Genomic DNA, 23,570 nt, shown 5'->3' on the forward strand with positions numbered 1-23,570 from the left:
TCCAAAAGATTGGAAAAGGGCACAGGTCCTCCCAGTTTTCAAGAAGGGACGTTGAACAGATGTGCTGAACTATACACCTATATCTCTAACGTCGATCAGTTGTAGAATTATGGAACACGTATTATGTTCGAGTATAATGACTTTTCTGGAAACCAGAAATCTACTCTGTAGGAATCAGCATGGGTTTCGAAAAAGACGATCGTGTGAAACCCAGCTCGCGCTATTCGTCCACGGGACTCAGATGGTCATAGACACGGGTTCCCAGGTAAATACCGTGCTTCTTGACTTCTGCAAGGCGTTTGATACTGTTCCCCACAGTCGTTTAATGAACAAAGTAAGAGAATATGGACTATTAGACTAATTGTGTAATTGGATTGAAGAGTTCCTAGATAACAGAACGCAGCATGTCATTCTCAATGGAGAGAAGTCTTCCGAAGTAATAGTGATTTCAGGTGTGCCGCAGGGGAGTGTCGTAGGACCTTTGCTATTCACAATATATATATAAATGACCTTGTGGATAACATTGGAAGTCCATTGAGGCTTTTTGCAGAATATGCTGTAGTATATCGAGAGGTTGTAACAATGGAAAATTGTACTGAAATGCGGCAGGATCTGCAACGAATTGATGCATGGTGCAGGGAATGGCAATTGAATCTCAATGTAGACAAGTGTAATGTGCTGCGAATACATAGAAAGAAAGATCCTTTATCATTTAGCTACAATATAGTAGGTCAGCAACTGGAAGCAGTTAATTCCATAAATTATCTGGGAGTACGCATTAGGAGTGATTTAAAATGGAATGATCATATAAAATTAATCGTCGGTAAAACAGATGCCAGACAGAGATTCATTGGAAGAATCCTTAGGAAATGCAGTCCGAAAACAAAGGAAATAGGTTACAGTACGCGTGTTCGCCCACTGCTTGAATACTGCCTACCGGTGTGGGATCCCTACCATATAGGGTTGATAGAAGAGATAGAGAAGATCCAACGGAGAGCAGCGCGCTTCGTTACAGGATCATTTAGTAGTCGCGAAAGCGTTACAGAGATGATAGATAAACTCCAGTGGAATACTTTGCAAGAGAAACGCTCAGTAGCTCAGTACGGGCTTTTGTTGAAGCTTAGAGAACATACCTTCACCGAGGAGTCAAGCAGTATATTGCTCCCTCCTACGTATATCTCTCGAAGACACCATGAGGAGAAAATCAGAGAGATTAGAGCCCACAGAGAGGCATACCGACAATCTTTCTTTCCACGAACAATACAAGACTGGAATAGAACGGAGAACCGGTAGAGGTACTCAAGGTACCCTCCGCCACACACCGTCAGGTGGCTTGCGGAATATGGATGTAGATGTAGAAGTGGTGCATTGGCACAATAGCTGTACTGCAACCTCGTATGAACACCTGTTGATTTTGTAGCAGATTGATTCATAGTTAACAGTACCATCAGGCTGCACGGGCTATGCCAGGCCAGGAGACAACATAAAGTCACACCCTTCAGTCCTGTGTTTGAGTTCATGCTGGAGTAGCTATTGCCTACACTATGAGCGCCCATTACACTCTGTACCACAGTGTAGCTGCCCTGCCGGCCCACTCCAGCAGCAGCCGGACTTCTCCCAAGAGGCAACATGCTACACCCCAAGCACAGCAGCTGCCTACCGACAATGCACTAGGCGCGTCTCTTGCTACTCGCCATGGCCATTTCAGTGTGGTCATTCAGCAAAGAGGAGCTACTTCTGCAAGTTTCCTGTACACGCCACTGATTTCAGTGTTGTGACTCACTCAGAATAGCCATGGGCCCAGCACCGAGTGCAGATTTCAATAAAGCAGTGCCCATGTTGCAGCCAGCTGGCTAACTGATTGCCGGCACACTCCTGTGGGGCAAGTGCGTGATAGCGAATCTACCACGCCACATAAATAATGCATAAGTTAAAAGTAAAGTGTTAATTCTGGCAGCCGGTCCTTCCTGGATCTCATCGGCCTGCCATCTAGCCTCAACCCTGGGCTACCCCACCTCTTGACACTGCCCCACAGTACCCCTAGGGTTGGCTATACAGTGCACAAAAATTTGTCTGATATTTTATTAAATACTGTAATTACTGGCTACGTAACGTCTTACTACCTCCTTCCACCTCCCTCCCTACCCTCCCCATCCCCCAGCCCCCCATCTCACAACCATTGGGAGCAACATATCCTGAATTAGCAAATGGCAGTTATTGGAATATAGACCTATCTCCTCTCAACATGTAACCATCGAGCTTAGGCTTGTGTAGCAAGATCTGGTATGAAGTTTTCCAAATCTATTTAGGAAATTCTGAGAAATTAAAAACAAGAGATATGGACGAATTTCTTCCTCATCCTTGTCTGTTCCGACTTTGCTCTCTTTGTCTAATAGCCCCACATGACATGCAGGAGCATCAGAACACTTGCAGATAATTAACATTACAGTTGGAGAGACAAAGATAGTATGAGCCAGATAAATCAGAAAACAGACTGCGAGAACAAATCTCTGACACTGGCTGTCTGTGCCACATTCTCGCCCTCTTCGTACATATGACACAGCTCAAAAGAGGGAAGAAAGCACCACTTACCATGTGTTCGAATGCGAGGGGAATGAAGAGTTGTGTGGCATGTGTCACGCCATGTGACAGCAGCTGCACATACTCTCGCCAGGAGTTGGACATCTGATCCATGTAGGCCGTCATCGCGGCCTGAATTTCTGGAAAAGAAGACAGACAACGTAAGTAAGAGGACAGTGAGAGTTCTGGCAAACAACTGTTGACACAGAGCCATCACTCCTGGAAAATGCTGAAGTCAGCATTACTGAAATCGCAATATCAGTAAACTGTTCTTTCTTGGAATTTCCCTTCCCCACCTCCCCTTGTGCCCAATGGCGAAACGTATGTGCCTGTCAATGTGGGGGGGGGGGGGGAATCTAAGGCTAGCCCCCAACCTGTCTAGTATTTTTAATTTCTATATAACCTGACAACCAGGAATGATGGCCGGGGTTGCCAATTCATTTCATAGCAGGACCCCTTTAGTTGTCATCCGCGACACCCTTATAGCGCAGCAGTACATCGACGACATTTTACGCCCCATTTTGTACCTCTTCATGGCAAGCCATCCAGAGCTTACATTTCATCAAGATAATGCCCGACCGCACGTGGCGAGAGTTTCTGCTGCTTTTCTATAAACTTGCCAAACCATACCTTGGCCAGCAAGTTGAACAGTTGAGAACGTTTGGAACATTATGGGCAAAGCCCTCCAACCAACTTGGTATACTGATGATCTAACGCGCAAGTTGGACAGAATTTGACACGATCTCCCTAAGGAGGACATCCAACGACTGTTAATCAATGCCAAGCAGTATAACTGCTTGCATAAGTGCCAGAGGTGGACCACCGCGTTACTGACTTGCTCAATTTGTGAACCTCTTTCTCTTGAAAGAATCATCCATTTAATTTGAAATTGTAATAATTTGTTTGTCTGTACATGTACATCACACCTGCAGATTTCGGTGCTGTTTGGAAAATTCCTTCGTGGTGTGTTAGAGTGTATTATTATTGTTATTACGTGTACATTCGAAATTCATGTTTAATGATCATTTTTCATTATTCCAAGAAAAGGCCAGAAAACTCTCACCTTGGTAGTTAAATGTAAGCACACTGGACAAAGAATTAGTCACTCTTAAGAGGTGTCCCGTAACACCAGCCTGTCTGGATAACAACCTCAATTTAGAGAGGAGGAGAGTCGATAAGATTCTTCGGATATGCCATATTCAGCTGAATCCGCTCATTAATGATCCCGTAAAACTAAAATTATGCAGAGCATTGGGGACTGATGGTTACCGAAAGAAGCAGTCACAATCGTTCTGGCATCAGCCTTGTTAAAGAGGGCAGAGAAGCGGCCAGAAGTACGGGCCATCCACTTGGCATTGAGATAGGATGAAGAGGTAGAGAAAGTATTTGGAGATATTGATCATGCAATTCGGTACGGTATGCAAACGAAGATGAGAAGTAGATCATCATATGGCAATTTGACAGGTGGAAAGAACAGAAGATATAGCTACGAGATAATATGAGCTTGGTACTGTAGTGCCCACTCACATTAATGTGACCATCTGTCAAAAGCCTGAACAACCACCTTTTGCTGTGCAGACTGCTACAAGACATGCAGGAAGGAGTCAGTGGAGTTCTTGCAGGTACCGACGGGAATGTGGAGCCATGCTGACTGCACTGCAGTGGCCTGCTGGACTAGTTTCCTCGCTTGAGGATCCATGACGCGAACAACCCGATCTAGATGGTCCCACAGATTCTCGGCTAGTTTTAAATCGGGGGAATTTTGTGGCCGGGGGAGTACGGAAAGCTCATTCTGGTGCTCTTCAAATCATGCACGCACACTGCGAGCTGTGTAACACGTTGCATTGTCCTGCTGGTAGATGCCAGCGTGCCAAGGAAAAACAACCTGTATGTATGGGCAAGCATGGTCCCCGAGGATATTTGCGTACTTCTGTTGATCCATTCTGCCTTCCAGAATGACGAGATCACCCAGGGAATGCCACGAAAACAGTCCCTAGACCATAACGCTCCCTGCTCCAACATCAGTGTTTGTTCGCAGACGTTACACGTCAATGGCCATCTGTCTGATGGAGCATAAAACGTGATTCACCTGAAAAAGCGACCTGTCGCCATTCAGTGCACGTCCACTTACGGTATTGGCATGTAAATTCCAGCCTTTGTCACCAATGGACAGCAGTCGGCATGGGTGAATAAACCAGGTACCTGCTGCGGAGGACAATATGCAGCAATGTTCGCTGAATGGTCCTTTAGGAGACACTGTTGGTAGCCCCTTGGGTCATCTAGGCAATTAAATGATCAACAGTCGCCCGTGCACAACTCCAGAGCCTGCGTTCACCCTCATCATCTATGGCCCATAGTGCACCACATTTGCCTCGGCGTCGGTTCTGGATAGCGTCACTTCACTATGCACTGTGTACTTTAACCACGGCTGTGCACGAAGAGTTTACAAACTTTTCTGTTTCGGAAATGCTTCCACCCGTGGACGAAAGCCAACTGCAGTATCTCGAAGTTGAACACTACTACAAGAACTACACGAGCATATACACTCCTGGAAATTGAAATAAGAACACCGTGAATTCATTGTCCCAGGAAGGGGAAACTTTATTGACACATTCCTGGGGTCAGATACATCACATGATCACACTGACAGAACCACAGGCACACAGACACAGGCAACAGAGCATGCACAATGTCGGCACTAGTACAGTGTATATCCACCTTTCGCAGCAATGCAGGCTGCTATTCTCCCATGGAGACGATCGTAGAGATGCTGGATGTAGTCCTGTGGAACGGCTTGCCATGCCATTTCCACCTGGCGCCTCAGTTGGACCTGCGTTCGTGCTGGACGTGCAGACTGCGTGAGACGACGCTTCATCCAGTCCCAAACATGCTCAATGGGGGACAGATCCGGAGATCTTGCTGGCCAGGGTAGTTGACTTACACATTCTAGAGCACGTTGGGTGGCACGGGATACATGCGGACGTACATTGTCCTGTTGGAACAGCAAGTTCCCTTGCCGGTCTAGGAATGGTAGAACGATGGGTTCGATGACGGTTTGAATGTACCGTGCACTATTCAGTGTCCCCTCGACGATCACCAGAGGTGTACGGCCAGTGTAGGAGATCGCTCCCCACACCATGATGCCGGGTGTTGGCCCTGTGTGCCTCGGTCGTATGCAGTCCTGATTGTGGCGCTCACCTGCACGGCGCCAAACACGCATACGACCATCATTGGCGCCAAGGCAGAAGCGACTCTCATCGCTGAAGACGACACGTCTCCATTCGTCCCTCCATTCACGCCTGTCGCGACACCACTGGAGGCGGGCTGCACGATGTTGGGGCGTGAGCGGAAGACGGCCTAACGGTGTGCGGGACCGTAGCCCAGCTTCATGGAGACGGTTGCGAATGGTCCTCGCCGATAGCCCAGGAGCAACAGTGTCCCTAATTTGCTGGGAAGTGGCGGTGCGGTCCCCTACGGCACTGCGTAGGATCCTACGGTCTTGGCGTGCATCCGTGCGTCGCTGTGGTCCGGTCCCAGGTCGACAGGCACGTGCACCTTCCGCCGACCACTGGCGACCACATCGATGTACTGTGGAGACCTCACGCCCCACGTGTTGAGCAATTCGGCGGTACGTCCACCCGGCCTCCCGCATGCCCACTCTACACCCTCGCTCAAAGTCCGTCAACTGCACATACGGTTCACGTCCACGCTGTCGCGGCATGCTACCAGTGTTAAAGGCTGCGATGGAGCTCCGTATGCCACGGCAAACTGGCTGACACTAACGGCGGCGGTGCACAAATGCTGCGCAGCTAGCGCCATTCGACGGCCAACACCGCGGTTCCTGGTGTGTCCGCTGTGCCGTGCGTGTGATCATTGCTTGTACATTGCTTGTACAGCCCTATCGCAGTGTCCGGAGCAAGTATGATGGGTCTGACACACCGGTGTCAATGTGTTCTTTTTTCCATTTCCAGGAGTGTTGTTCATCCTGTATATTTAAGAGTACAGTGATTGCAACACAAATGGTCTCCATTGACTGACAAAAGAACCAAGCAATCAACTTTGTAAGTCTGTCCTAACAGGGAAATAAGTTCACAACTACATGCAAGTTCTTGAAACAACAGAAGGAAGGCTTTCTCAGTCAGAGTTCGTTCTCTACTACTCAACTATCAAATGTTTAAGTCCTCACTCTCCTTGAGCGGAACATGTTGGAACAGATTAACACCTAAGTTACAGTCTGTACGAGTTCACAGTCTTGTGAAGTGAGTCTGACAGAATACCAACAGGCCGGCAATCTGGTTAAGAGGTCCCTTAGTGGCGCCAGCGGCATACGGTTGGCGGTGCTGGGTCTGGAGCAGACTTCATCTTTTAGCTGGCTGCATCTTAACTGCGGTGATCATCTTTTTTCACTTTATTGTGATTTCATTCCTCTGCGCCATATGGGCAGTGAACAGTAGGCAGCGGCACAATCCGCCGCTCTTCGGCGGAGTGTTAGATTTAATAAAAGATGAAAACGTTAGATATAAAAGGCAATAAAGGGGGACATAAGAACAGAATAAGGGGTGGCAGTGGCGGTTAAAATAAACACATACACGGAGATGTTCTTTGTGGGATAGTTAAAAAAAGTCCACGTAAAGTTAAAAAAACACAGTTGGCGATTTGTATAGCACGTAAGAAACACTGAAGTCACATCCATAAGTTAAAGGTTGGCCACAGTATTAAAACACATCAGAACGACGACACTTTAAAACCACTGTATGAGATGGAGCACAAACGACGATAAGTAAATACTACCGGGAGGGACCTTTTAAGAGAGGAGAGACCTGAGAGGAGGTAAAGGAGGGGACATGGGGGCCAGAGAGGGTGGGAGGAAAAGCAAGAGGGTTGGTGGCGCACCAAGGGGCAGGAGACGGCTGGTGTGGGAGGTAGAGGGGGAAGGCAGGCCAGGAGGGAGCGCAGAGATGCAGAAGGCCATGACTTTTTTTTTTCATATGTGGTATGTTGCAGTACAGCATCACCAGTCGTTGGTGGTCTAACTGTGTTGGTGAGGCAGTAATTTCATTCACAGGGCAGTGACACTGCGTCACTGCAATACACTTTGGAGGTGTAGAGGTGGGACTTGGAGTCCTGTACCACCCTCCAATGGTGACAGTACTACATCTGTCAGGCAGAAAAACTCAGCCCAACGTGGGTAGGTAGCGTGGGAAAGTAGTGGACGTATAATGGGGGGCTAATCCTGCAAAAGGATGCATCCACAGTGGGTATGCCAGGCCAATCGCTAGCTGTGGTCGGAATACGATTCCTCTAGGATGGTTAGAGGAACTGGATGTCAATGCCAGTGGCTTGGAAGTGTGGTCCCAACATACTCCGCATGACAGTGGAATAGCAACTTGTGGTCCATCTGGACCCCTAGATGGTTGGTCGTCGGGGACCAGGACACCTGCATGCCTGCAAACGAAATATTGCGGCGGAGGGCTGGACTCCGTTTTGTGAAATACACTGCCGTAGTTTTGGCGACATTAAGAGCTGTTTTGTTTGTCTGGCACCAGGTGATGGTGGTGTCCACCTGTCGCTAGAGGCGGGCGACGACGGCGTCAGTGATACAGTCAGTGGTATATAGTGCCGTGTCATCAGTATATTGTGCCAGGAGGCACTAAGGGGTGACCGGCACATCATTCACATAGATATTAAAAAGAACGGAGGACGGCACCGATCCTTGTAGAATGCCTGCCGATAATCGGCGAATGCCAGAACGCATTACCCATTGAGCTACTAGAAAAGTCCTACCCCAGAGGAAGTCATCCACAATCTTGACATTGATATCTGGTATAGGGGTCTCTGTCAGCAACTTGTGCATGAGGTTGTCGTGCCAGATCTTGTTGTATGCGTCCTGAAAGTCCAGAAAAACGGCAGCTGTCAACTTGGCAGTATTGACGCATTTGCTGACGTGTTCTGTGGTTTGTACGACCTGAAGTTCGGCAGGGAGGTGCGAAGTAAATCCGAACTGTTCAGGTCGGATCGTCCCAGCCGCCGCCAGAGGTTGGAAAGTCGGTGGAGGATCATAGATTCAAGGAGCTTCGCCATGGTATTTAAGAGGCTGATGGGCCTGTTGTTGGTGGGGACTGTAAGTTCCTTGAACCGCTGGCGATCGCAGTCAGCTTGATTTGCTTCCACTGAGAGGGGAAAAAGCCAGACGTCCGACGATCATTTAAAACCTTGGTGAACAAGAAGAGAGGCGTACACAGAAGGTGGCAGAGATGTTCATTTAAAATTCTCTCCAATCCAGGGCCTGACTGACCACGTTTCCAATGTAGGATCTGCTGGACTTCTGCCTTGGAAGTAAGGTGGAGGGCGACAGAGGTAGATGGTTGCAGAAAACGGCAACGGCTGTCAGGACTTCACGTCCCGCCTAGAGTTCGTACGGGGAAAGGTCCTGGACAAGGGGCTGGTTTTGGGCCTCAGACGCATCCATCAGAGTTTCCACAATTTGGAGGGTATCATACGACAAGCCTGCTGCTTTGCGAATAGGATGGGCAGTCACGAGCATAGAACATCGCAGGGCGCGAATGACAGCCCAGTCAGTCTTATGGTGTAGGAGGAAAGTGGACGTCCTGTCGTCCCATTGTTTGGACCTCCAGTCAGCGAGCCGCCGACAAAATTCGCGCTGCAGGCTCCACTTTGCGTTTGTCGCGAGGATGACAAAACTGCTTCTATCGCCGGCGGTATCAGTTCTTTTGTACCCTCAGCTCCCATAACAGGGGAGGCAAATCGTCCAGGGGGATTAAAGCCCGAGGTACAGTGGAAGTGGAGAGCTTCACTGCTTTCTGTATTTTGGCAGTCAGGTAATTCACGGGATGGACTATAGTGGGTGGTGTTGTCATGTTGAGATCCTGCCGAGTTGTGTTAGTAGGTATCCTGGCGAACTTCTCCCAATCGGTGAGGGTCACAGTGGAACGAACATCAGATGAAAAAACAGAGGTCAGTTTGTGGAGAACTTCCAGTGAAAACTGAGTGGTGATGTTTTTGAGTATGGCCACATCCAGAACGTCTGTCTGGCAGTTGGAAAGGATGGGTATATGTGTAGGTTCATGGGGGCCATAGACCAACATCGCTAAAGTATCTCCCAGGTCAAGGAGGAGTTGGCCTTTGGGGTTAGAGACCCGAGAATGCCAAGCCAGGTGCTTGGCATTGAGATCTGTCCCAATAATGAGCCCGTCGAAGGACATCAATCTGCCAAGGTCCGCTTCAAGCAGTGGCTTGTTTGGTTTCAAGTACGCTACTGCAAAGTTAATGACACAAAGGTGTGTGTAGATGGTAGCCACTGTGTCCTCTATGTGTTCCATTGGCCAGAGAGTATTTTCAGTATGGACAAGAGCTTTGTTGAGAAACACTGCCATGCCTCCACCACAGCGGTCGAGGCGGTCAGAGCGGTAACATACCATGTTGCAAAGGCGGAAATTGTCCGCTGGTTTGAGGTGTGTTTCTGTGACCAGTAAAATATCCACACGATGGTCATGGAGGAAGGTGTTCAGCTCCGACTTCATCTGTTTGATGCCATTGGCATCTCTCTTGTTATACTGGTGGACCAATGGGTTCTCGAAACGGAGCTGAAGCAGTTCCTCCTTGACCTCCTCTGCCTTAACCTCCGGTGGCAAATCCTTGATGACGATTTTGGTTCGGCTATTTCCCGACGTCTGTTGGGTAAAGTAAGGCATCGCCCTTGATTTGACACATTCGAGAATGGTAAGATAGTCGTCCCTAATGTCGAGCAGGTATTTCACACGATCTTTTTGGTAAACAGCCCGTAATTGGCCACAGATGAGCCGCTGGAGCTCAGCGTTCAGCTTTATATAATTAGTGACATTATACACCACAACATGGGGTATCTTCTCTTTCTTCAGAGGGCTTGAAGGGGTGTCTTGAGAAGGGCGGTCGGGAGCAGCAGCCATTTCCTCATCCACAGGACCATCCGGTGTGGCGTCCCCAGGAGGGAGGTACCGGAGCTCGATCCGCTGTCACCACGGCCCGCATGGGCAGGGGAGTGCTGGAGCGTCGGCCAGTGGACTTTCCGACTGGGTCAGAAAACTCGCCACGGTGGCGGGACAACGTAGGAAGAGGTGCTCTCATAGGTAAAGCTGGGTAGTGGTCAGACTCAGCCGTGGCGGCCGCCGCCTCACTACGAGAAAGATCAACTACTAAGTGGTCAGGTGAGGCGTCGGGAGACGACGACACAGAAGAACGGTACCTGACACGGGACGGTGGACAATCGTCACGGTGATGACGGTGATCGGTTTCATTACTGGAGGTATCCTCCGGGGATTTGTGGCGGTTGGCGCGCTGCGAGGTGGCGGAACATCTGGCGCGATTGGAAGCCGGAGTGAGCGGCGATTCCGACGCGATTCACCACGAGGGGCTGCGGTGGAAGAGTCGGAGAGCCGCGAAGGCTCTTCCGCGGACTCCTCCATTGTAGACTTGGATCCGCCTGACGTAGCCAGGGGCCCAGCAAGAGGGGACTACGCACACTCAAAACTTCCCAGCTAATCTGGGGCAAAAACTGCGAAATACCAACTCCAAAAAGGCAGGTAAACAACTTTGACATAGGGTGAAAGGTACAACGATACGACACGGAAACGCACTCGTACAAGAAAACACTTCCAGGGATCCAATCTGTAGCACGCCGTGATCGTCGCGGAAGCGGTCCTAAATACCCGCACGACGGAGATACACTTCTTCCTGATTGGCTATCCGTGGCATTGGCGGATGCAGCAAAAGGTTCGTGGTATCACCGACCTCTCTTGCTGATATACAGAGCCAGTGTACGCGGAGGCCCTCTGCACGTCGCGCTGCAAATGACGGGAGTCGGAATGTCGTGTAGTCGCAGGGGCGGAGCTGGCGGTGTGATGCCGTGTGGCGTCGGCGCTTGACGGCTTTTGCGACACGCCACCAATGATCATGGCTTTCTGGACGTCAGATAAATCGCACAATTTCCGCATTACGACACGCTTTATATATCCTCCACTGCTAGTGCTGTCACCTGCGGTCTGCGAGTGGTGATTGCACAGTTACGTTGAACATATTAGTCACATTAATGTGACTAGACCGTGTAGGAACGAGAGAGGGCCGGCCACGGTGGTCGAGCGGTTCTAGGCGCTTCAGTCAGGAACCACGCGATTGCTACGGTCGCAGCATCGAATCCTGCCTCGGGCATGGATGTGTGTGATGTCCTTAGGTTAGTTAGGTTTAAGTAGTTCTAAGTTCTAGGGGACTGATGACCTCAGATGTTAAGTCTCATAGTGCTCAGAGCCATTTGAACCATTTTCTGAACCAATGAGAGAGGTGAAAGACTAATTGAGTTCTGTTATTAAGTTCAGTGAGTAATAAGAATTATACTATTCATAAATCATAAAAGGAGGAAATAAACTTGGGAAAAATCTACAGACACGCGAACATTCCAGCTGGATTACATCATGGTCAGATTCCAAAATCAGACATTTGACTTTAGAGAATACCCAGAAGTGGATATAGACTCAGATTACAATTTGGCAATAATGAAGAATAGATTAAATAATGAAGAATAGATTAGGGGAATCTTCAGGAAGAATCTATATGGAAAGGAACGGAATCCTGAAGTACTGAGAAATGATGAGGTATTTTGAAGTTATCTAATACTGTAGATACTGCGATAGTAAATTCCACAATATGCAGTTAAGCTGAAGACAAAAAATCATCTCTATAAAGGGCAATCACAGAAACTGGACAGACAAATATAAGTACAAGAAGCAATCGCGGAAAAATCTTGAGGAACAGAAGACGTACTTCAACAGATCGACGAGAGAAGACTGTATACAAATGTTCAGGAAAAGAAAGGGAAGATAAGTGCGAGTATTTTTGTACAATCGGCTCAACAGTTCATCCATGCACGTTCCTGAGAAGAATAATATACAGAAGAAGGAAAAGAAAATTGAGAAAACCCTAGGTGGTCAGTTTAGCTTTACAAAGGTAAAGGCTTCAGTCTGACAGCTATGAAGTTGTTAGTGATAGTAACACTTAAGAAATATCAAGACACGTTCATAGGATTTGTCAACGTAGAAAAAACATACGACAATGTACAATGGTGCAAGATACTACGGACAATAGCTGTAAGCTATACAGAAAGACGGATTATATGCCATATGCACAGGAAAAATAAGAATTGAAGAACAACAACAAAGTGCTCGGATTCGAAAAACTATAAGGCATGGATGTAATCTTAAGCCCATACTTCTCAATTTCTATATTGAAGAAGCAATGATGGAATTAAAAGTAAGCTTCAGAAGTAGGATTAAGATTAATGTTGAAAGGATGTCAGTGATGAGATTCGCTGATGACAATGCTATTCTCAGTGAAACTGAGGAAGAAGTGTAGGGCATGTTTAATGGAATGAACAGTCTGTCGAGCAGCTAAACAAAAGAAAAAACGAGTAATAAGAAGTAGCAAAACTCAGATTTCTGATACATTTACCATCCAAATTGGGGACGACGAAGTAGATGAAGTGAACAAATTCTGCTAGCCTGGAAGCAAAATAACTCGGAACGTACAAATTAAGGAAGACATAAAAAGAAAACTCGAAGATGGCATTTCTTGCTAAAGAAATCTACTAGTATCAAACAACGTCCTTATTTTAAGACAGAAATTTCTGAGAATGTGCGTTTGGAGGACAGGATTGACGCGTGGGACTACGGGAAAACCGGAAAAGAAGAGAATCGAAGCGTTTGAGATGTGCTGCTGTAGAAGAACGGCGAAAAGTAGGTGGACCGAAAAGACATGAAATGAGGAGGCTCTCAACAGCAGAAAGAAGAAAGGAACGTATGGAAAACAATGAAAAAAAGGGACAGCACTTTATTCTTGGTCTTCTACTCTTATTGTTTCCTCCTGGTTCTTGTACATATAGTGTGTTACCCATCTTTCCACATAGCTTACTCCTACTTTTCTCATAATCTCGAACATCTTGCACCATTATACGTTATAGAACACTTTTTCTAGATCGACAAACCCTAAGAATCAGTCTTTTTTTTCTAACGTCTTGCTTCCATTATCAAGTGCAACCTCATAGTTGCCCCTCAGGCGCCTTAACCTTTTCTAGAGACAAACTGGTCTTCGCCTAATAGAGCCTCCGTCAAATTTCTTTTCCATTCTTCTATATATGATTTTTGGCAGAAACTTGGATACAGAGGCTGTTAACCTGATTGTGCCATAGTTCTCGCATTTATTTGCCTTTTCTACCTTCGAAACTATGTGAATTATGTTTTCCAAGAGCCTGATAGTATGTCTAGTGTCACAGAATCCTCAGACCAACTTGAATAGTCCATTGGTTGCCACTTTCCCGAATGACTTCAGAAATTCTAAGGGATTATTATTTATCTCTTCAGCCGGCCGATGTGGCCGAGAGGTTCTAGGCGCTTCATTCCGGAACCGTACTGCTGCTACGGCTGCAGGTTCGAATCCTGCCTCGGGCATGGATGTGTGTGATGTCCTTCGGTTAGTTAGGTTTAAGTAGTTCTAAGTCTAGGGGACTGATGACCTCAGATGATAAGTCCCATAGTGCTTAGAAATATTTGAACCATTTTTTTCTCTCTCTTCACCCTTATTTGATCACAAGACTCCCAAATCTCTTATACTGGATCCCCAGTGTCTTCCAATGGTAGCTCGTATTTCTTCTATCACACTTTTAAAGTCTTTAAAGTCAAGTAAATATAGGAATGAAATACCAACAGACTGGTTTGGAACAGTTTCACAAATCACCCCTTCTAATATCCATCACCATCCATAGGGTAGTAGGCTACCATATGTACTCCTACTTACTTTTATACAAATAAGAAGTCATGTATATACCAGTTTTCTTGAAACAGTTTCATCAAACTAATCAGAAAAAATTTAAATCCCTCCAATAATTTATCTTCCTCCTACTATTTGTCTCTCGCCTCTTCCACCTGGTTCATCATATCCTCTCACACTTCCACCAATCTTCTCATAACCTGCCCCTCTTTCTCTTGCTTCTTGTTCCTTTCCCACCTGTACATTCACACCCTGCCTCTCTTCCACCTGTCCCCTCACAATCTGTTACTCCACCTGTCTCCTCACACTTGCTTCTCTTGAATCTGCCTCCTCACTCCCTCCACTTCTGCCACCTGCCTCCTCAAACTTGTTCCTCTTCCATCTGTCTCCTCACCCCCTACACTTCTGCCACCTGCCTCCTCACACTTGTTCCTCTCCCATTTGCCTCCTCACTCCCTACACTTCTGCCACCTACCTCCTCACACTTGTTCCTTTTCCATTTGCCTCCTCATACCCTACACGTCTTCCACCTGCCTCCTCACACTTGTTTCTGTTCCATCAACCTCCTCACACCCTATACTTCCGCTATCTGCCTCGTCACACACACTTTATTTTATATGAAAACTACATTATTGTTAATTAAGTGCACTCCATGGTTCAATGTGTGTTGTCTATATCACAAACCAAATTATATTTTGAAAATTAATGAAAAATCATTGACGAAAGTGGACACAGAAATGATTATAGTCTTACCCTGATTGATAACACACTTAATAGAAAGAAGAGACAGATTATAATAACACGTCTGTATCCTCCTCAGAAAGCACTAACCTACACTGATAACAAAATTAACACTTATGCTGCCTGTAAACATGTCTCCACTGGTACTTGCAATGAACAAATATCCCGTAAATTTAGGAATACTATTTTCTGCTTTTTGTTGAACAGTAAAGACAAGATTTCAGTTCTAGAAAAGAATGCAGTTTATGGATTTCCTGCAATTTGTCTGGTAATTTACATGTAGGTCAGTTAGGCAGGGCTATAACTAGTAGACTGACTGAACATGAAAGTAGTTGAAGACTGAGAAAGGAAGAGTCAACCTCTGCTGGACATGCTCTGAATGAATGTCAGTCTTTTGATGTTAAATGTGATGTTTTCAATTGAGCAAATAAAGGCCGAAAACCAGCATTATTTGGAATTCTGATTCATAATAAACGCCAATCACAGATCTTTACTTACTCGTTAATGACCAAATACAGTTTCTTTACTCAGGTTTGCTAAAGTAGCAGCAGCTAGTTAACATTTTTTTCTCACCATCAGATAATATAATACTTTTGTTGTAAATAGTATAACTGTTCCTCATGTAGATTCCATTGACTCCTTACCCCCTCTCTACCATCTTTTCCTTGGCAGTTTATCACATTCAGCAGTTATTTAGTGTATAAACATAGTAGTCTCTACCAGTACTCACTTGTGTACTGTTTTGGACTTTACAGTCTAATCTTTGAGTATAACGTAAAAAAAACGCTTATTTGTTAATTGCTTCTTTGCGTATTTCAATATTCTTGTTTTTTTTTTATAGATGTATAGTCACAAAAGATCACATACCCTTGGAATAAAGTCTTTGGTTCATAACGAACTATTAAATAAATATTGTAGAGAAATTTCAGCACTCTCTGTTTGGTGTTTAATTATATTGATGTACTTCTTCCTTTCCTTGTAGTTTCTGTACTTTCTTCTTTCGTTGAACAATTAAACTTTTCTTCTGCTTCGCAAGATTTCTTCGCAGTTACCTTACTTGTACCAATGTTGTTTGTCCAACTTGTTGATTGCCTCTTAAGACCACTAAGCAACTGCCAACACGTAACAGTAGACGTAACTATATTGTAGTCAATTTCTACATCATAACGTTGCCTGTAAACAGTAGGAAGCTACCCATAAACACGATGGACACTTCGCGGCGACCTCTTAATGACTAACCAAGTGAGTGTGTGTTTATATGTATAACCTATCATTTCCTTCAATCTACAATAACGTCTAGTACGACTATGCAGTTTCAAAGGCAACAAATGTACTGGCTGTAGCAGGATGTGACCACACAGTCTCAGGCGACATTAATGTCTTGTAAGCAACAATGTCAGGTGGGGGGAAGTTTCCCAAAGCAATAATGCCAGCAGTATGAGTACAGGGTGGTCCATTGATAGTGACCGGGCCAAATATCTCACGAAATAAGCATCAAACGAAAAAACAACAAAGAACGAAACTCGTGTAGCTTGAAGGGGGAAACCAGATGGCGCTATGGTTGGCCTGGTAGATGGCGCTGCCATAGTTCAAACGGATATTTTTATTGTATATTCGTGTAGTACGTAAAGAAATATGATTGTTTTAGTTGGACCACTTTTTTCGCTTTGTGACAGATGTCGCTGTAATAGACACAAACGTATAAGTACGTGGTACCACGTAACATTCCGCCAGTGCGGACGGTATTTGCTTCGTGATACAATACCCGTGTTAAAATGGACCGTTTACTAATTGCGGAGAAGGTCGATATCGTGTGCTATGTATGCTGCTCGGTATCCTGGAAGACATCATCCAAGTGCCCGGACCATTCGCCGGATAGTTACGTTATTTAAGAAAACAGGAAGTGTTCAGCCACATGTGAAACGTCAACAAATGATGATGCCCAATTACGTGTTTTAGCTGCTGTCGCGGCTAATCCGCACATTAGTAGCAGAAAAGTAGCGCGAGAATCGGGAATCTCAAAAACGTCGGTGTTGAGAATGCTACATCAACATCGATTGCACCCGTACCATATTTCTATGCACCAGAAATTGCATGGCGACGACTTTGAACGTCGTGTACAGTTCTGCCATTGGGCACAAGAGAAATTATGGGACGATGACAGATTTGTTGCACGTGTTCTATTTAGCGACGAAGCGTCATTCACCAACAGCTGTAACGTAAACCGGCATAATATGCACAATTGGGCAACGGAAAATCTACGATGGCTGCGACAAGTGCAACATCAGCGACTTAGGCGGGTTAATGTATGGTGTGGCATTATGGGAGGAAGGATAACTGGCAGCCATTTTATCGTTGGCAATTTAAATGGTGCACTGTATGCTGATTTCCTACGTAATGTACTACCGATGTTACTACAAGATGTTTCACTGCATAACAGAGTGGCGATGTACTTCCCACATGATGGATCTCTGGCCCATAGCTCGCGTGCCGTTGAAGCGGTATCGAATAGCATATGTCATGACAGGTGGATTGGTCGTCGAAGCACCATACCATGACCCGCACGTTCACCGGATTTGACGTCACCGGATTTCTTTCTGTGGGGAAAGTTGAAGGATATTTGCTATCGTGATCCACAGACAACGCCTCACAACATGCGTCAACGCATTGTCAATGCATGTGCGGACATTACGGAAGGCGAACTATTCGCTGTTGAGAGGAATGTCGTTACACGTATTGCCAAATGCATTGAGGTTTACGGACATCATTTTGAGCATTTATTGCATTAATGTGGTATTTACAGGTAATCACGCCGTAACAGCATGCGTTCTCAGAAATGATAAGTTCACAAAGGTACATGTATCACATTGGAACAAGAGAAATAAAATGTTCAAACGTACCTACGTTCTGTATTTTAATTTTAAAAACCTACCTATTACCAACTATTCGTCTAAAATTGTGAGCCATATGTTTGTGAATATCACAGCGCCATCTATCACAAAGGGAAAAAAGTGGTCCAACTAAAACAGTCACATTTCTTTACTTACTACACGAATATGTTATAAAAATGGGGGTTCCTATTTAAAAAAACGCAGCTGATATCCGTTTGACCTATGGGAGCGCCATCTAAGGGGCCAACCATAGCGCCATCTGGTTTCCCCCTTCAAGGTAGACAAGTTTCGTTCTTCGTAGTTTTTTCGTTTGATACTTATTTCGGACTGGCCACTCGGGGCACCAGATGTCCTCAAAGCTCTAGAAATTTGGGAAGAAACAGACAGCATCTTTCTGCATTGTCTCTTTTACCATAACGACAATGAGTGAGAATCTTTAAAGGCAATGTAGGAGTTTTGTGTACCTACAGTCTAGACCAGACGTGGCCAAATGCGCTACTGGGAGCGGGGCCCCCGTGTGTACCCGCAGCGCAACAAGACGTGCTTTTCTCCATGGTGTCGTTAGTGTGTAAGTAGGCTGTTTCAGTTTTTTTATTGGTAACGCCTCCGCCACGTAGCGCTCTTTATGAAAATCACTGGCTGTGCCGTGGGCAGTCTGTGGCTGGTTGGCATTGTTGTAATACTCGCCATTGTAGTGTTGGGCAGCGGCAGCTGGATGCTAACAGCGCATGGCGTTGTGCAGTTGGAGTTGAGCCGCCAACGGTGGTGGACGTTGGGAGAGAGATGGCGGAGTTTTGAAATTTGTAAGAATTGGTGTCATGAACTGATATATATATATTATGACTATAAAGGTAAATACATTGTTTGTTCTCTATTAAAATCTTTCACTAGCTAACTGTGCCTATCAGTAGTTAGTGACTTCCGTAGTTTGAATCTTTTAGTTAGCAGGCAGTAGTGGCGCTTGCTGTATTGCAGTAGTTCGAGTAACGAAGATTTTTGTGAGGTAAGTGATTCGTGAAACATATAGGTTAATGTTAGTCAGGGCCATTCTCTTGTAGGGATTATTGAAAGTCAGATTGCGTTGCGCTAAAAACTATTGTGTGTCAGTTATGCACAGTCGTGTGTAATTTTTCTAAGGGGACGTTTAATATGTCGACCCTTAGCCGAGGATACCTCACTGCAATCTTCTGATTTTTTCCTTGTAGTTTGTGTAATTAGTGTAGCTTTTGTTTATTGCTAGCGCGTAATCATAGAGAGAATTTCCTTTGTAGTTGCAGTCTTTCATTGTTGTACAGTAAAATAATTGTGGCATGCATGCAGTTTTGCACGAAGTATTTCGCAGCTGCGCTTGCAATTAACTAGATATTATTTTCAGTGATATGTTAATGTGTTCTCTTATTTTTGCTCTTCAAATTGTGCTTTTTTGTGTTGTCATGTGAAATATTGTGATAATAATGGCGTGTGAAAAACGTAATACTAGGCTCCAAAGTAAACTGAGAAATGACAGTGAAGACGAAAGCAGTGTGTTAGCGCCACCATGTAATGAATTAACTAATGTTCAAAGTAGTAATTTGGTAATTGTGCATACGGAAATGGAGCGGGTTGCAAATAATGGTGTAGGCAGTGAAACAATTAGTGAACAGGGAAGCGTTATCGATCAATCGATCGATCGCTCGGTCGGCAACAGTTCGCCTCAGGATTCCGAAATGACAGGACACAATCTTGCAAATTCTGTAGATTCAGGTTTTGCGTCCTCACCGTTTTCTCAAATAAGTCAAGACACATTTTCTGTTTTTCAAACTGCGAATATTGCCGGTTCAAATGCATTGCCGAATAGCACTAAGGAACATGTTTCAGACAGTAGTGCATTGTTATTACAATTAATGCAACAAATGGGACAAAAGTTTCAAAAGTTAGACACAATGGAACAAAATCTTCAAAGTTAGACCCAATGGAACAAAATCTTCAAAAGTTGGACACAATGGAACAACACCAGAGACAAACACAGCAACAGTTAGACACAATGGAACAACACCAGAGACAAACACAGCAACAGTTAGACACAATGGAACAAAATCAGAGACAAACACAGCAAAAGCTTCAAAAGTTAGACACCACACTTGAACAAACACGTGAATATTTAACTACTGGGTTACATAACATTGAATCGAAATGCCAAAAAATCTGTAATGAGGTAAAAACACAAATTTGTGAGCATTTTCAACCTATTTTTTCCCGGCATGAAAATGCATTACAGAATCATGAACCAGCCATAAAAGAACTACAAACTATTGATCGTGAAAATCACACCTTGCAAGCTAAAATGGACTCAGTTGCATCCACCGATTCGGTTACGCAACTTGCAAGAACTCAGGAAAACTTAAAGGACACAGTAGATTCGATTTCAACACAAATGGACACTCTGAAACTTGTTTCAGAAAAACACACTGAGGAAATGTGTTCACTATCGGAGAAAGTAGTCGAACTTTCAGATCAATTCATTAACTTATCTACAAAGGTAGATGATGATCTGAATGATACAGAAGAGTGCGAACAAATTAGGAAATTCAAACAAAATCAGAATCAAATTAATACACAACACCAAAGAGAAATCCGGGAAGTGCAAGATCAGCTGACACAGGTAATACAAGAATTACGTATTTCAGAGGACACTCGCGCTCCAACACAGGAAGAGGGACTTAGAAATACGGAAAAGCCACAAAATAATAACACAGGGCATTTCGGAAATTATGAAAGAAATTGACAAGGTGCACCGAATTTTGAGATGGAACCGCCGACACGACGTAACAATGACAGATATGCTACCCGCCGACACGATGATTTTGACTATAAGCTGTTCATTACTGCACGTAAATTCAAAACATTTAAGAATTCTGGCAACGACATCCATCCACAAGCGTGGCTCCATCAATTCTCTCATTGTTTTCCTCCCAACTGGTCATTAGAGCACAGATTAGAATTTATGTGTGGCTACTTGGAGAATGAACCAGCTGTAAGAATGCGATCGGTCATTCACGATTGTCACAGTGAAGGAGAATTTTATCATGCCTTCCTCTCAGCATACTGGTCTCAAGCTACACAAGACCGAGTAAAACATAGCATCATAATGATGAAACATTTCGAACAATCTGAATTTTCCAGTCTCGTCAAATATTTTGAAGACATGTTGCATAAGAATCAATATCTTTCAAACCCATATAGCCCTTCAGAACTCATCCGCATTTGCATAATGAAATTGCCGGAACATTTAAGGAATATTATTTTAGCAGGACGATGCAAAGACGACATTGAAGCCTTTCAGGGACTGTTACAAGAACTGGAAATTGACACTGACAATCGCGGAACGCGAAAACAGGAGCACAACAATTACGGGTCACACCTGTCACAATTCCGCGATGACAGAAATAATACACGACAAGGCTATTCGTACAACGTAAATCGTGACCAAAACAGACACCACCCATATGACAACCACTGGCAGAGTAATAATAGTTACAGAGAAAAATCGCATTTCCGTAGTAATGAATATGACAGAGATAACCATAGAAACAGACAATATGGGAGCCAAAACAATTACTATCAAGGGAGACAGAATAACTTCAGACGCAACGGTTCACCACGCAGTTACGATTCCGGGAGAAATTCTCCGCTACGTGAGCGACAAACAAGAAACTATGTAAACTACCGACAAAACGACAGACCTGAATTGCATCAGAACTGGCGAGCTTCAAACAGGTCAGGGCCCTCTCGGCAAGGTGAATTGGTAGAAGTTAGGTCTCCTAATCCCAATAACGACGCGCGCCAACAAAGGGACGGACGATGACTCGCATCGCAGGGAGCCGCGTGCGCCGGCTGGCTCAGAGAAAAATAACATAGACACTAACCTTGAGAAAAACTCCAGTATTCTTTACCGACTTATACCGCATGATAATTGCGTTGAAACTGAAACTCTGCGTAATAGGAAGAGTAAAGGTTTACACCACATTTCACATGTAAAACCGTTTATTGAAAGATAATCTGCTTTTTAACTTTGTCTTTGCCATAAAGCTGTTCACATCACGTCACTAGTATACTTTGTCAGACTAAGAATCTGTTAACATGCAACAATGTTTTGAAGTTAACTATCCAGTCTAGAACTTAGAGAACTTATTTAGACAGTATTTACGAGTGCTTTGTTATAGTGGACAGACGTCACAGTGTTATTGTGTGTGTACATTCTTGCTTGTTAGTTGCACTATTACATAACGATTATAAGGCTTACATACTTAGAACATTTACCAGTACTGCTAATGAGATTTTAATGCAACATTTTGGTTTACTTGAAAATACATTCTTTATTTGAAGTACATTCGGTGAGATTAAAGATGACTTAGCATTTGGTTTCTCTGATAGCTACACGATTATATCACGACGCTACTAATATGTGACACGATTTACATTGTTGCTTTTGCGGTGTATCTGTTTTATATCTGCACAGTTTTTCTGTATTATTCTGGAAAGTAAAACATGTTTTAGTAGTAACTTTTGTGGTATAGCTACAATGAGACAGCCTTTATCGTAGCACAACAATACGTTACATTATAGTACTTTCTTGATCATGGTAAGGTACGTAATAACTACGATATCTATACGGAAAGCATTTCACTTTCGTTTATAATGAGGTAAGTACATTGACTTCAGCAGAACTTTGCTTACAGAGGACGATAACTACGACAGTTCCACAGAATTATCTTACAGCAAACCGCACATTTAGCATTACAGGGCAAGCATTTGAGTGATTAATTTGGTACTTAAACCATTTAACCATTACAGGGCAAGCATTTGAGTGATTAATTTGGTACTTAAACCATTTATTTATCAAGATTGTTGAATTAAAAAGAAAGTTTTTCGTGGTACATTTCATTCCATTGCTGTAATCTGTAACACCTGAGGGTATAATTACATTAATCCTCAGGGGGGTACACGCTTACTTTGTGTATCATGTGTTTGGCAAGCACAAGGAGCCCTAGCTAATATGGTATTTGCTTATACAACTTTACACATCTGTACCATATTTCTCTAACACATAAATTACACAGCTATCTGGTCATTTAACTGAGAGACAAATATTTTTTTTATTACGTCAGTGACACATGTTTACGCAATCACACAGTTGGATAATTTCACAGTTATTAAATTCTATTTTGTTTGTACTTTGTGAAATGTTCATATTTTTTGGGAACCATCGTGATACTATGAGAGCTTTGAATGATGTATTTGGTATGGGATCATGATTTTTAAAGTACGTTTGAGGTAGATGACACTATTGAAATGAGCAGAGAATATTTTTTAGGTTTTGAAGTTATTGCAGAAAGCTACGATGATTTTGAGATTTAGCTGAGTTTTTATGATGTTATTATGACGATGACAATGTGTATTATGCTGTTGCGGTATGTTTATGATCAATAAGCTGATGGTATAAGAGTTATTTGATTATGCTACGTATCTGTTATTATGAAATATTGAAGAATTGTCGACGAATAAGGT

The 23,570-nt window shown here is 44.3% G+C and overlaps 1 protein-coding gene across 2 annotated transcripts in view; it reads right to left on the bottom strand.

Annotated features, from left to right (window-relative positions):
- Positions 1 to 23,570, bottom strand: part of LOC126299255 (uncharacterized) — a 229,745-nt gene that overhangs the window by 65,222 nt on the left and 140,953 nt on the right. For both annotated transcript variants that reach the window (XM_049991050.1, XM_049991049.1), the window contains exon 4: positions 2,593 to 2,720. In XM_049991050.1, coding sequence (XP_049847007.1) covers positions 2,593 to 2,720 — 128 coding nt within the window. The remainder of the gene's footprint in view (positions 1 to 2,592; positions 2,721 to 23,570) is intronic.

The sequence above is a fragment of the Schistocerca gregaria genome, chromosome X, assembly GCF_023897955.1.
Source record: "Schistocerca gregaria isolate iqSchGreg1 chromosome X, iqSchGreg1.2, whole genome shotgun sequence".
NCBI lineage: Eukaryota > Metazoa > Arthropoda > Insecta > Orthoptera > Acrididae > Schistocerca > Schistocerca gregaria.